This window comes from Symsagittifera roscoffensis, chromosome 9, assembly GCF_963678635.1.
Source record: "Symsagittifera roscoffensis chromosome 9, txSymRosc1.1, whole genome shotgun sequence".
Lineage (NCBI taxonomy): Eukaryota > Metazoa > Xenacoelomorpha > Acoela > Convolutidae > Symsagittifera > Symsagittifera roscoffensis.
Genome location: NC_087070.1, coordinates 31,962,752 through 31,976,899, shown reverse-complemented (window position 1 = coordinate 31,976,899; position 14,148 = coordinate 31,962,752). Strand labels below are relative to the sequence as shown.

Sequence of the window (14,148 nt, the reverse complement as noted above, 5' to 3'; positions counted from 1 at the left end):
CTTAAATATACCAGTGGTCTCCGCCAGCTCGGTTAGTTTTTTGAAACAAAATGTCCTCCACGAATTAAAACTAAGATATTCTTTGTTGAAAATTTTTCCTATGGATAAGAAAACACTTTTTCGTTGATTTATCAACGATACTATCAACATCATTGGAAAGATTGTGGTCCCAATTTGATCTAACGGATAGATTTCTATGGAAACTCCCCTTTTTTATCATGTCGGGATAAGAGAGTAACATATTAGGAAATGAAAATCTGCTAAGGTTCGGCATAGAAATCGCCCAAAAGCAGTGTCCCCTTCCAGCCAACAACGTCTCACTCCCAGAAATGTGTAAGTCAAATATTCACATGAATACCATTCTAAACTTGTACAAACAGTTTAAAGACCTTTTTACAAGAGTTGGAATGATTCCATTGGATGAAAAAATTACCCATTTTCATTCTCCTTTTAAACCAATCCAAACCAAGAGTAGAATAGTACCTCTCCACGTGTTAGAAAATGTAAATACAGAATTAAAAATAATGAAAAAAGAAGGGAGCATCATCAAACTGGGAAAATGAGACGAAGGTTGTTTCATAAGCCCAATACTTATCACGCAAAAAAGACGGTGCAAAAAAATTAGCTCTCGATTCAAAATTGCTAAACGACCAAATTTTCAAAAAATAATTACCAAATGCCGAACATACATGAACTGATCGACAATATCGCGTTATATCTGTCAAACAAAAGGTTGAGGGAGGTATGGTTCAGTAGTTTGGATTTGCGAAACGCATACAGTCAACTAAAACTGTGCGACAACACAACCAAACAATGTAATTTTAGTATTGTCGACTAAAACGAATTTCAACGAGTAATGTATTCACTTTGAAAGCATATACCCTTTACAAAATGTTAAAATGACGATATCTTAATTGCCTCAAAAGTCTCTCTAAAAGAACACCAAGACATCCTACTGAAAATTTTCTACAACCTAGCAAGTAAAAACATGATAGTCAAATGAGAAAGATGTTCTTTTGTCCAAAAAGATATCGAATGGTTGGGCTTCAAAGTTTCGAATACAACAGTAAAACCATTGGTTGGAAAAACGGATTCAATAAAAAACCTCCACATACCAAAAAAAATTTCAGAACTAAGGTTGTTCTTCGGATCAATAAGTTAGTACATGCAATTCGTACCTATTTTATCTACCCTGTGAGCTCCTTTAGGACCCCTTTTAAACAAAAAATCAACCTACCATTGGAACGACTCTCATACCTCGGCTTTTGAAGAACTAAAAACACAAATTGTCAACAGTACCGAAAAAACAACACTTCGATATTAAAGACCTTCAAGATTGAAAACAGACACATCCCACAGCGGATTAGGTTCTACTTTGGAAAAGTGGGACGGTGAAGCGTGGATAATTATTGCCTTCGCTTCAAGATGTTTAAATACTCATTGAGTTGAATTGTTGGTAGTAGTTTGGGCAACAAAACACTTTAAGAACTTTTTATACAGTTCCGCGTTTGAAATTGTGACCAACCATAAGGCCCCTTCATCCGCATTAAATGCTGATCACGGTAACAAAACCATACATAGCAGATTGACACTTTGGGTATACAGACTTTCAACAAAAAACTTTCCTACCATCTCATTATAACAACGAGTTCGTGCTTGCAACAATCAACAAGGTAAAAGACCATTTTTGTGCCAATGCTATGTGTATAAAGAAGAATAAAAAAAAAACAACATAATCCAATGGTCGCTAATAGTGTATCTAATATAACAAAGCTGGATAATATAAAGCAAACGGTCGAATAATATAATCAAAGAACGAAAGATTACTTCTCTTCCAACAGTCGTTCTTCGCAAATATTCTGAATTATGTCACTGAAACAATTCAAGTTTGCGTTACAAATCACTCGCGTTTAGTGCCTTGCACAAAAAGTTGTATTCCACTAGACCTTTAGAATTTCTAAACAATTCTTACTTTCAGAAAAAGATTATTTTTTTTACTTATAGCTTCTTCATTAAAGTTACTCCCCGACCTAAATCCAAAAAGTAAGGCTGACTTAAGTACATTTCATCATTCAACTTCTTTTCAAAAATTATCAATCATTGCGGATATACACGGACTTTCTATTAAAATCGATAACGAAACCATGTTCGAAACTCACAAAACCTTACTTTCTAAATACAAAGGGAACCTGAAATTACCATGTTCATCGCTATCAATCATTTTCAGATCATTGTTCCAACAATTTAATCCAACTTATGACGACTGAGGATAAATTTTTATAAAAAAAAAAATTGCAGTGGAAAACGGGATTCCACTGGATAAGTTTGGAGCTTACTTAAAAACCTTCAAAAGAGACATACACTTGAGAGATGGATTACTATTAGGCGATAACAAGTTAATCGTTCCAGCAGCGCTAAGATCGCCATTAATGAGTTTGTAACACAAAATTCACCTCGGACAGTTCGGAATGAAGGCACTGGAAGAAAACATTTGGTGGCCGCATTTGTATAGAGAAGTCTCCTTCCACGGGAAAAATTGCACTCAATGTCTTAAAGCCGGTAATGTACTGCACTAATGGACTTCGCTAATGCACTGGATAAAAATTGGGGCACTTCAAAATACCTTTTACTTTGTATAGATTGATTTACTGAAACTCTTTCGCTGAAAATTGTAAATAACACCTCCACCGCGACAATTCTTTCCTTTTTGACTGATTACTGCAATCTTCACGGACTTCCAAATTCGATTAGAGTAGACCATGGGTCATACGATTTTAAAAGCTTCCGAGAGAAAAACAATATCAACTCACACTTATGCCCCGAGGGGGATCATACATCTAATGGAGTTGTTGAACGCTTAATTTACACGGTGTAAGCGAAACTCATGGCAATGACTTTTAACGATCCTAAAATAACATCTATTTCAGCCATCGATAAAATGATCTGGAATTCACGCTCGATGAAGCAACCATCCATTGGATGTACACTTTTCCTAAGACATTTTAACAGATCTTCCATCACTTTTTGGTAAAGTCTAGCTCACACTCGACAACGGGCACGTCCTCAGAAAATCAGACCTCGCCTTCAAGACAAAACAATCAATGGCTCCAAATAAATTAGCAAGTAGATCAAACACCTTAGTTAACGTTGATGATTTAGCAGGGAAAAGAAAGAGACATTCTCCAGCTAAGGGACTGGATTCCAACATTACGGGATCTTCCTCTTCTAGAATATCTTTGGGGTCGTCAGCTGCGAAGAGACAAAAAGCCATTATTTTCCCGTCAAAATATTTCCTCTCTTTTGATTTTGAACCTACGTCCACGCTAGACTTAGACCACTGCGATAACATCTTAGAAGACTAACTAGGCTCAGACTCAGACGTAAAATCGGATGCAGAATCTATCACTCTTGAGAGTTTTTTAGATTCTTCAAGACGACTGTTAACGGACGACAAGGAATCCACTGGAAACACCACTCTACCTTCGGGCACGAACGACGACCCAATCCTTATCGAAAGCTCTCCACAAAAGCCAGCCGAGGCTACGCAGTTCGTCCCCTCGAGTAGCTACTCCAGACCTCGACGAAACCCTGGCTTCCTAAATATTACGATGAGAGGAGATTTGCGGAAAAATTTGCCTAAGTTGAAGAAATACACTTGGTGGAGGATTCGGACGAAGAGCCTCTAATCTCGTTTATGCCTGCGACAAACTCACCCGCCAAACTACTTCAGGGACAATTCCAAATGGATTTTGGTTCGTCTTTCCTGACTCTATTGGGGGATTTCCAGCCAAAGCGATCCTTAGTCGCCGAGACTACTCAATGTTCAACAACAACCCCATCAACTGTGGAGCCTCAAGTAGGAATCCTATATTCACCAGAAATCGAGTCAAAACTTAATGAGACACAATCAAATTGCGACATTTCATCTATTATAGACTCAGAAACAAGAATTGAGGCGGACAACTTTCACAGAAACTTTAACGAAAAGTAATCAAAACTTTTCAACATGTTCTATCCAAATAACCTGATTAAGCCATTTTGTAATTGCTAAACTAGCCTCACTTAGTGCGTTTGTGATTAACATTTTCGTTATTTAATCTTACACTTTGGAGAGTGTAGAGCTTTATCTCTTTTTTTGAGTTGTAATTTTGTTAATTAGCCTTATCCAATGAATATTTTGTGTATATATTTATTTTCTTTTTACATAACCCCAACTGTACATCAAATTTAATCACCTGTATATATCTGAATGAAATATACGTAGCCTGTAAATTAGTACAATATGCATCTCCGTGTAAACTTGTAGATCTTCGGTATATTCCATGGTGTGCAGTAAGTAAGTTACTTTTTTTTCGAACTTCGTACCCGTGGGGTGAAGGGAGAAAGGAGTATGTGTTCGTAAGTGGGCTACTTATTCCATTCACAATTACAAGTTTTTCTTGCATTGGGGAATGTGGTGATTGTGCCTTTATTTCATATGAATCTTGACCTTGTGCTCTTAAATAATTACCTGCCTGTCACGTTTATTCGAAGTCCATAGGACTTCGCATCACTTTTCGATAGAGATAGAGAAAAGCAGTTTCAATTGAAACATCTTTTATTTTATTCGCTTTACCGTTAGCTTATGTAGTTTTAATTAACCAGTGGTATTTGCACACTTCTTATTACCGACAATGGACAAAAAACGGAAACTTTGAATTGACCTGACAAGATTATGTTTTAACATTTAACGAAGAAGATTTCCCAGCCTTACCTTTTCTTAGACTTCATAAATGACTTGTTGGAAGATCTTGACCCATACCGAAAATAAGTGTCATATAATATTACCAATGCAGACCTTTTGTGCAATGAAGCGACCAAGATTCGAAGCAGAACAAGCGCCCCCTACAGGGGCGGATCTAGGATTTTCTCGAGGGGGGGCGGATTTTCAAAAAATTTTCGAAAATTTTGACGACCTTTTTTTTTTTTTAGGTCGATCAGATTGATTTTCCGAGCTCTCCCAAAGCAATAAAAAGACCCTGTTTTGGCCAAATTTTCTGCGCCGCAGGCAATTTTTTGAAAAACCAGGTCAAAAAAGCCGTTTTTGGGCACTTTTTGGAAAATTTTGACAAAAAAATCGCGTTTTTTTGGCGCGCGCTCCCCCTCAAAATAAGTATATATTGGCGCCGAAGGCGCCTTTAGAAAAATTTTAGGGTCGGTCGGCCAAAAATGGATTTCTTAAAAAGTACCAAAGGGGGGACCCTTTGGGTTGGCAGGGGGTCGAATCCCTGAGGGGGGGGCGTCCGCCCCCCCGCCCCCCCTAAATCCGCCCCTGGCCCCCTATATCATCAAATACAGGACTGTTAAGAGGGTGGTATTCCAAACGAACACGGCCTATGAATTGTTCATTTCTTGATAAAACCGCCCAAAATGTGATCAACATTTGAACAGTTTCTTGGTAGGTATCTTGACTCGGGCGGCTTATACATATTCTATTTGCCCGATTTTTCAAAATATTTTCCGAGAAAAACTAATCAAAACTTATTACTCTTTTGTTTGAGCGGTTTTATCAGGAATCGATTGAGCGGTTTTTCCGATTTTTTCTTACAAATTGCTCAAAATCAGGCGCGGATCTAGAAATTTCTCGATGAGGGTGGGTGGTGTTGGGTTCTGAGTTCAAAAAAAGTGATGTTCTGAGCTCTCCAAAATCACTATAAAGACCCTAGAGTGACTAAATTTTCTGCGCGGCGTTTTTATGCACTTTTTGGAAAATTTCGACCAAAAAAATTGCTCCCCCATCAAAATTAGTATATATTGGCGCCAAAACCGCCTTTAGAAAAATTTTAAGGTCAGTCATCCAAAATTGGATGTCTCATAATTGTACAAAGGGGGGACATTTTGGGTCGGCAGGGGGTCGAATCCTGAGGGAAAAGGAAGCGTCCGCCCCCCCCCCCCCCCCCTAAATCTACTACTGCTCAAAATGATCTGGAAGAATTCCCCATATTATATCAGATATTGCTGCTGTAGTCCCTCCTTAAGCTACAACAACGAAGAGAAATAACTCTTGAGCAATTACTGAAAATATTAGATCAAACCTTCTTTGGGGTCGAAGATAGCATCCTCAGTTGGGTTCGTGATGACGTAGTCCATCCACATGCCCAGCAGATCTTTGGACATGTCAACGGTGGTGCCTCCATCCATGGCGCAGATATCGTGGCCCGGAACTGTAAAATCTGAGAAGTTGCACACCTTGTAGTAGAACCTGCAACCAAATAAGTGCTGAAATCGCTGAAATAAGTTCAAGAGAATTGTAATTTACCATTTTTAAAAATCGTTTGCCCAAATATTGTTCAAACATAGCTGTAGCGGATAGCCCTAAGATGTTTGACCCGCTGACCACTCAAAGAAAACCTCGTTTTTTCTGGGCGTTTATATAAACTAAATTTGAAGGGGTAGCGCAAAAAACCTCCAAAATTTTACTAAAATTGTCGTTTTAATTTTGAAAAAATCCCCTGTGCGCCATTTTTTATTAGTTATTGGCAAAATAGGGTCTTTTCGGTGTTTTAATAGAACTGGTGATATCAATTAAGACGACCAAAAAGGTCGACAAAAATTGCTTTAATTTTTGAAAATCTGCTCCCCCTCGAGAAACTTTTGCACCCACGGCTGTTATATACAGTCAAGGATCTCAAAAAAAAGTCATCAAAATTTTCCCATTTAGTTTTGATTACAATTTTTGCCAGAAATCATTAAAATCTTAACGAACTGAAAAGAACGTTGAATGGGATTTGAATATACCTGCGACTTGTAATTGTTTTTCCGTAGGCGGCAAAGTAGAGAGCCCTCGGATTGTTCGGGTTGCACGACATGTCACCCGCCGACGGAGTCCCGAACTCTTGCTCAGGTGTCACCATAAAAAGAAGCGAACTGGAACTATTTGTAAACAAATTTACGCACGGGTCCAAATTTTGGATGCTTTCTGGGTCACAGACCGAACCTCGTTTTTGATAGAAACAGTTAGAAGAGTTTGCAACTTCAACTGATATTTCATACTGCCCGTGGTTCCAGTATTGCAAACTAAACAACTGGAAATGAATTTCGACGCTGCGAAGATTTTCGTACCAAAACACTGCCGCAGGGTTATTATCAGTTAAAGGTTTCTCGACGTCTATATTGTACTCACAGGGGTTCAAACTTGTCAACCCCTCAATGTCAGACGGCAACTCGGTTTTGTTCACAAATATGCTCAGAGGAACTTCGTTTATGTCGGCAAAAATGTCTCTGCTGACAATAAAGTGGTGGCTCACCCAACAACTTATATCAAAAATATCACCAATTCGGGTAGTCTTTCTGCAAGATTCGTCGCATGTGATACTGTAAGGATGAATAAGTTCAAGATCGACATACGAGAGCACTTCTTCAGAGATTGAATCAATAGAGAAGGTATACGTTCCAGAATCTGCAGGAGTTATCGGGGAGAATGTCAAAGTCCCAGTCGCTACAATTTCCACCCCGTGGATTCCCCCAGTTTTACAATAGAAGCTCTTTTCAGTCTGTAAGTTATCATCCATGCGGGTTCCGGACACGTGAAATTTCTTGGCAAACGCGTACTTGAAGTTTCCAAGCGGGTACCCAGTTGCCTGTACAGATACAGAGAAGGTCTGTGAAAGCTCGTAATCACTTTCTGAAATGTAGTATCCAAAAACAGGATCAGAAAAATCGGGGTTTAAAGGCGTGATTTGGACATACAGATCGCGGTCTGGAAGAGTTCGTTCTAAGCTGAGTTCGGCTGTGACGACTTTCGGGTTGGCAGATTCATCGATTACAAGAGCAGGAGCCTCACAGAACACTTTGTTGACCAGGGACTGATCCCAAGGACATATTCGCACCGTGTATTGTACGGGGGCGGCCTGGACTTGAAGAGTTGTCACATCTCCCACTTCGTTGTTTTCGAAGTCTTTCGCCATGCAAGTGATATTTCTAGGAAGAAAAATATTTATAATGTTCGGGTAGTTTCCAGGGAGCAAAATATATCTATAGCCTAAGTAGACAAATTTCCATACAATTTAGTCTTACGAGTCCAAACTGTGCACTGGATAGGCGCACGGTTTGGTCTTGTAGATCACTGATATCATTATGGCACTCGTATCAAAAAAAAGTGAAAAAAAAAATCAACTATAATGGAACTTTGCGGTCTAAATTGTTTGCAATATAATCGGTTCCCATGTCGCCCATACACAACAAAAAGAAATAAAAACTCATTGTCTTACCCATTTAAAATTAATTATAAAACATCTAAAATCAATTAAAATGGATACTTCTCCACTTTATTTTCGTTTCGCGTAGTGCAAATTTTAAAAAACTTTCTGCATTTATCAAATGAGTAAAGCAGAATTTTTGCCAAATAGGCTACTAAACTTCTAAGCCTAAATCTGCTCAAATTGCATAACAATACCATTCCCATCCGACCCCCTCCCACCGCTAGCCCCTTTGTCCCTTTACTCTCCCCCAACGTTTGCCTTTTTTTAACCAAAACACCTTCTTAAAAACCAACCCACACGTTGTAATTCTTAACCCCCCAAATGTTTTAACAGAGTTGTTTTGGTCATCTTTTGAACAAACAGGTCAAAAATTCTATTTTGGGAAGACTTTGGCCAAAACAAATCATATTTTGGCCTGCGATACCTGTAAAAATTAGAATTTTTATACATAGTATAAATACATGCATGCATACATGCAAACTTATCCCCCTCCAAAAAACTTTTAAACAGGCGGAAAATGCTATTTTTTGTGCGTTTTATAGAAAATTTTGTCTAAAAACTGCACTTTTTCTCTGCGCGCACTCCCTCTCAAAATTAGTAAAAACACACATATATAAACTCATACGAGCAAACACTGCCCACTTCCAATTTTCATTTAAAATTCATTCAAAAACTGAAGTTTTATTGTCTTAATCTATAACAAGACTGCTCGTATCAGGGCAAAGCCCTGAATATTCCGACTGCCTTTTGAGGTTTCATGAGCAGTAATAAAAAAAAATTAAATATAATAAAATCAAATGAAAAATTTTTTTCTTCTAAAATTTGAAAGTTTTATGAAAATCATTCTCCCACACGCCATATAAAGAACAAAAAGATAGATTTCGCTCCTATTTTTATATCAATTATGGCGTATAAGTTTTCTCGAACCAATTTGGAACGATTTTTAAGACGGATTAAATCACCGCTTACGCGTTAATGGAGCGAAATATATCGCGCGTTAATTGTCCCAAATTGGGCAAAATGGCAGTCTTTAAACCCCCATAACTTTATAAAAAATGGTCACAGGTAAAATATCTTTTCAAATTTAAGCTCAGGACAACAATAGCTTTCGATTGATATACAAACATTCCGTCAAAAATGGCTAGTTAAAAAGTCGAAATTTGTCTGAAGAAAAAAAAAACCAACCCCGAGCACAAATACTCCGTTACTTTCGTATCGGAAGAGAAAAATAATCGATTATTGTTCCGACTTTCGATACGAAAGTAACGGAATATTTGTGCTCGGGTGGGTTTTTTTTCTTCAGACAAATTTCGACTTTTTAACTAGCCATTTTTGATGGAATTTTTTATGTCATTCGAAGGCCATTGTTGTCCTGAGCTTAAATTTGAAAATATATTTCACCTGTGATCATTTTTCGTAAAGTAATGAGGGTTTAAAGATTGCCATTTTGGCCATTTTGACCAATTTGGGACAATTAACGAGCGATATAATTCGCGCCATTAACGCGTAAGCGGAGATTTAATCCGTCTTAGAAATTGTTCCAAATTGGTTGAAAGAAGCCTATTTGCCATAATTGATTTGTTACAAGGAGCGAAATCTATTGTTTTGTACTTTATATGGTGTGTGGGGGGATGATTTTCATCGAAAAATTTTCAAATTTTAGAAAAAAAAGTTTTTCATTCATATTATTTCATTTAAATTTTTATATTGCTTATGTTATTACTGCTCCATAAACGGTAAAACGCAGTCGGAACTTTCAAGGCTTCACCCTGATACGAGCAGTCTTGTTATTGATTTGCACGGAGTTTTGATGCTTTTTTAATTAATAGCAATATAATCGATTCTCAGTTGATTATAATCAATTGTTTTTCACTTTTGTAGGCCTGATAATAAAAGTCAAATATTATAGGTTTTTATCCATGGAGCTCCAGTGCGGGCATGTTCAAAGGGAACACAAGATCAAAAAGAGCGGTCTTATTAAATTCCCAAAATACAGAGTTAGGTCTCGTAACGAAGGTGCCCAAACATGCTTTATGGTTGAGAGATGGGATTGCATTACATTGAATAAATTTTGATCGGAAATGAGTGTTACGAAAAATGGTTTTAACTAAAAAAGTGAATCATTTCTGTCGAGCAAAACTGGCCAGCAATTTTTTCCCTTACGCTTATTTACGGCAGCGAATGTTTTGTTGACCAATCTACAATAAATAAATATTGAAGTTGAAAAAACTCTCTAAATTGTTTCAAATTTTGCAGGTTCTTAAATTTTGTTAAAAATCAAAAAAGCCCTGATCGGGCGCGGATTGAAGAATTTCAGGCGCGGGGGAATGGGGCAGATTTAAAAAAAAATTTGAATTTTTTTTACGTCGACCAAATCACTTTTTTTACGTCGACCAAATCATACGTGCGAGCTCTCCCAAATCACTATAAAGACCCTAATTTGATCAAATTTTCTGCACCGCATGCAAATTTTTGAAAACAGGCCAAGAAAGGCGTTTTAGGAACTTTTCGGAAAATTTCGTCCTAAAAATCGCGTTGTTTTTGGCGCGCGGTCCCCCCTCAAATTAGGTATAGATTGGCGCCAAAGGCACCTTGAGAAAAACATTTTAAGGCCCAGCTTTAGATCGGCAGGGGGTCGAATCCCTGTGAAGAAGGCGCCCCCCCCACCCTAAATCCGCTACTGGCCCTGATTGTGTCAAGCAGCTTCATAAATTATGATGAAACTTTCAAAAACTAGGAATAACGATAAAACTGATAAAACTCTTTACGAGCTATTCAAGTTGCTTTTGACCCGTGTGAGTCTGAACATGAAACAGTGACCTTGACTTCGATGGTTTTCACGGTTTGAACAATTATTCTTAGGAAAAAAACTAAATAAAACACAAACGAAGCAAAAATTAAAGGAGTCACCTGACAACTCTTGATCCCATGATGGTGACAGATATGGTGAAACTCAACTCCGCACATGAGTCATCTCCACCCCCACTACTCGGAACAACCGAGCAGCCCGAGGAAGAGATATTGATGTTGGATATCTCTCCCTCTGTGTGCATGCACAGGATACTCCTCACTTTGTCCATTGATTCCCCATCCGTGTTTGTAACTCGGCACTCCCTGGACTCGATTGCATCCGGATCCACCTCCATACACTTTTTGACTTCTTCGTTCTCAAGCAACATAAACGTGTTCTCTCTGTCTAAAACAGAGACCAAAAACTTCTAGTTTTAAGGTTCTCATCGAACCTGGATTATAGCAGATCTAAAAGTTTTATGCGATAGTTTATGTGCATGTGATTGTAAATGTGTGCTGTAAATGTTTTCAATAATAGAACTCTAAAATTTCAGTAATAGCCACAGTTATGGTCAATCGATTTATGAATTACAACCATGATCTTAGAACATCCAAAATGCTGGAAACTTTAGACTTGGTTTCGATCATTTTTATAATAGAGAAAGGAACATCGACCACAACTGTTTTTTCCTCGCGATGTTTACAATCCTCACTGAGTGCTCGCAGCCGATTGAGTGAGGTTTTTTATTAATTTTTCTCAGTTCTAATTTCGATTCCAAAAAGCAATCTTTCAGAAAATTTCCACTGTCGAGAAAAACTGGTCTCGGGTGATCAAGGGTGTTGCAACTGGGTACTAGACTTTATAACCGTAAATAACTTTGTTTAGAGGACTCAATCATCTCCTGGACTCTGATATGATCAACTTGTTGAAAAATAAAAATATCTATCATCAATTAAGTAGAAAGTAGTTAAAGCCCGTTTCAGGTTATAATTATTTTTACAAAAAAATTGTCTCATATTTGTTTTCGGGTTCGTGGTTTTCGTCCTTGTTTCTGTCGGCTCATTTTCTGTTTTTTTTTCTAAACGCCATTTTAAAAAGAGGTAGGGGTTTTGTTAGCTTATTTTGTGTTTTAATCAAAAGCATGAGTTTTTTCTAATTTAAACAATTTTTACTCAAACTGAAAGTTCACAAATTTGTAATTTTAGCAAGTCTGGTTTTGAGTATTTTGTTTTCATTCACTATCTTGTAGCGCAATGTGCTTTTGCATCGCAACTTGCTTTTGCTCCGCTTCGCCTCTATGTTTATCGTTTCGTTGTTTGCAACAAAAGTAACAGAATTGTTGTGCTCGGGGTGGATTTTTTTCTTCAGACAAATTTCGACTTTTTAACTAGCCATTTTGACGGAATTTTTAAAAATCATTCGAAAGGTATTGTTGTCCTGAGCTTAAATTTGAAAAGATATTTCACCTGTGATCATTTTTGGTAAAGTTATGGGTGGTTTAATGATTGCCATTTCTGGCCAATTTGGGACAATTAACGCCCGATATAATTTGCGCTATTAACGCTTAAGCGGAGATTTGTTCAGTCTTAAGAATTGTTCCAAATTGGTTCAAGGAAGCTCATAGGCCACAATTGATTTGTTAATAGGAGCAAAAACTATCACTTTATATTTAATATGACGTGTGGGGTGATGTTTTCACAAACATTTCACATTTTATTGTTCCGACTTTCGATACGAAAGTGACGGAATATTTGTGCTCGGGGTGGGTTTTTTTTTCTTCAGACAAATTTCGACTTTTTAACTAGCCATTTTTGACGGAATTTTTTTATATCATTCGAAAGCTATTGTTGTCTTGAGCTCAAATTTGAAAAGATATTTCACCTGTGATTATTTTTCGTAAAGTTATGAGGGTTTAAAGATTGCCATTTTGGCCATTTTGACCAATTTGGGACAATTACCGCGCGATATAAATCGCGCTATTAACGCGTAAGCGGAGATTTAATCCGTCTTATAAATCGTTCCAAATTGGTTGAACGAAGCTTATTTGTGATAATTGATGTGTTACAAGGAACGAAATCTCCCTTTTTGTACTTAATATGGCGTGTGGGGGGATGATTTTCAAAAAACTTTTCAAATTTTAGAAAAAAAAAAAATTTCATTTTATTTTATTTCATTTAATTTTTTTATGTTATTACTGCTGCTCCATAAAACTTAAAAGGCAGTCGGAACATTCAGGGCTTCGCCCTGATACGAGCAGTCTTGTTTTATTACTTCTAAGTTTTTCATGTTATTACTGCTCCATAGACCTTAAAAGGCAGACGAAACATTCAAGCCTTCGCCCTGATACGAGCAGTCTTGTTTTGATTTCAATCTTTGTTATTGTTGTTGAAGTTTTCTGAATTCCTTCACAGCAGCTATTTCTTATTGCCAAGTTCTTCTTTTAATGTGTAACAAAGTAAACCAAGTAATGTGTAAGTAACACGAAGCGCATCAAACACACTGATTAAATAAAAACAAAATTTTTCTCGTTTCAGGTTTGATTATGCTATTTTTTTTTGTTTTCTCAATAAGAGGCATTACAAAAAGTCTAAAGAAACGATATAATAGCTAAGCTAATGAGGTAATTGAAGAGGATTAGGTTCTTTTCAAGACAGTTTTCTTGATTTTTGGAATCGAATGAAAAGCAGCATGATTTTAGTATGATATTGCACTTGACTCCAGGTAAGCTTTTCTTGAGAAGTCAGAATCGGTCTTATTTTATGAAGCAATTTTAGCCATCTTAGCTGTTATAGGTTTCTAGCCATTAGGAAGCCGATATAGCTAGATCATTGCAATTATTTATCTGATAACCTTATGCTCGCAAGCAATGCTCGTGAATTAACGCATTTTACAATCCTTCCATGTATTGACCCAAAATGTTTCGTACAGTTCTTGAGACTTTTTTGTAGGGTGACACAATGTTTTAAGACGTCAAATGGGAATTTTTTTTATTGCTCAGAGTCGCGTTCAGATTTGTTGCATCGACTAATACTTTCCAACATTTTGTCTGCGTTTGTCTTTGTTTGAAAAAACAACTTTTATCAAATTATTGCGAATTGAACATTGAGAAAGAATGTT

The 14,148-nt window shown here is 37.2% G+C and overlaps 1 protein-coding gene across 1 annotated transcript in view; it reads right to left on the bottom strand.

Annotated features, from left to right (window-relative positions):
• The window catches only part of LOC134854825 (uncharacterized), a 74,832-nt gene that overhangs the window by 43,569 nt on the left and 17,115 nt on the right, over positions 1-14,148 (bottom strand). Inside the window, exons 7-9 of the mRNA XM_063871184.1 lie at positions 11,151-11,436; positions 6,778-7,959; positions 6,075-6,241 (exon numbers count right to left, since the gene is read on the bottom strand). Coding sequence (XP_063727254.1) covers positions 6,075-6,241; positions 6,778-7,959; positions 11,151-11,436 — 1,635 coding nt within the window. The remainder of the gene's footprint in view (positions 1-6,074; positions 6,242-6,777; positions 7,960-11,150; positions 11,437-14,148) is intronic.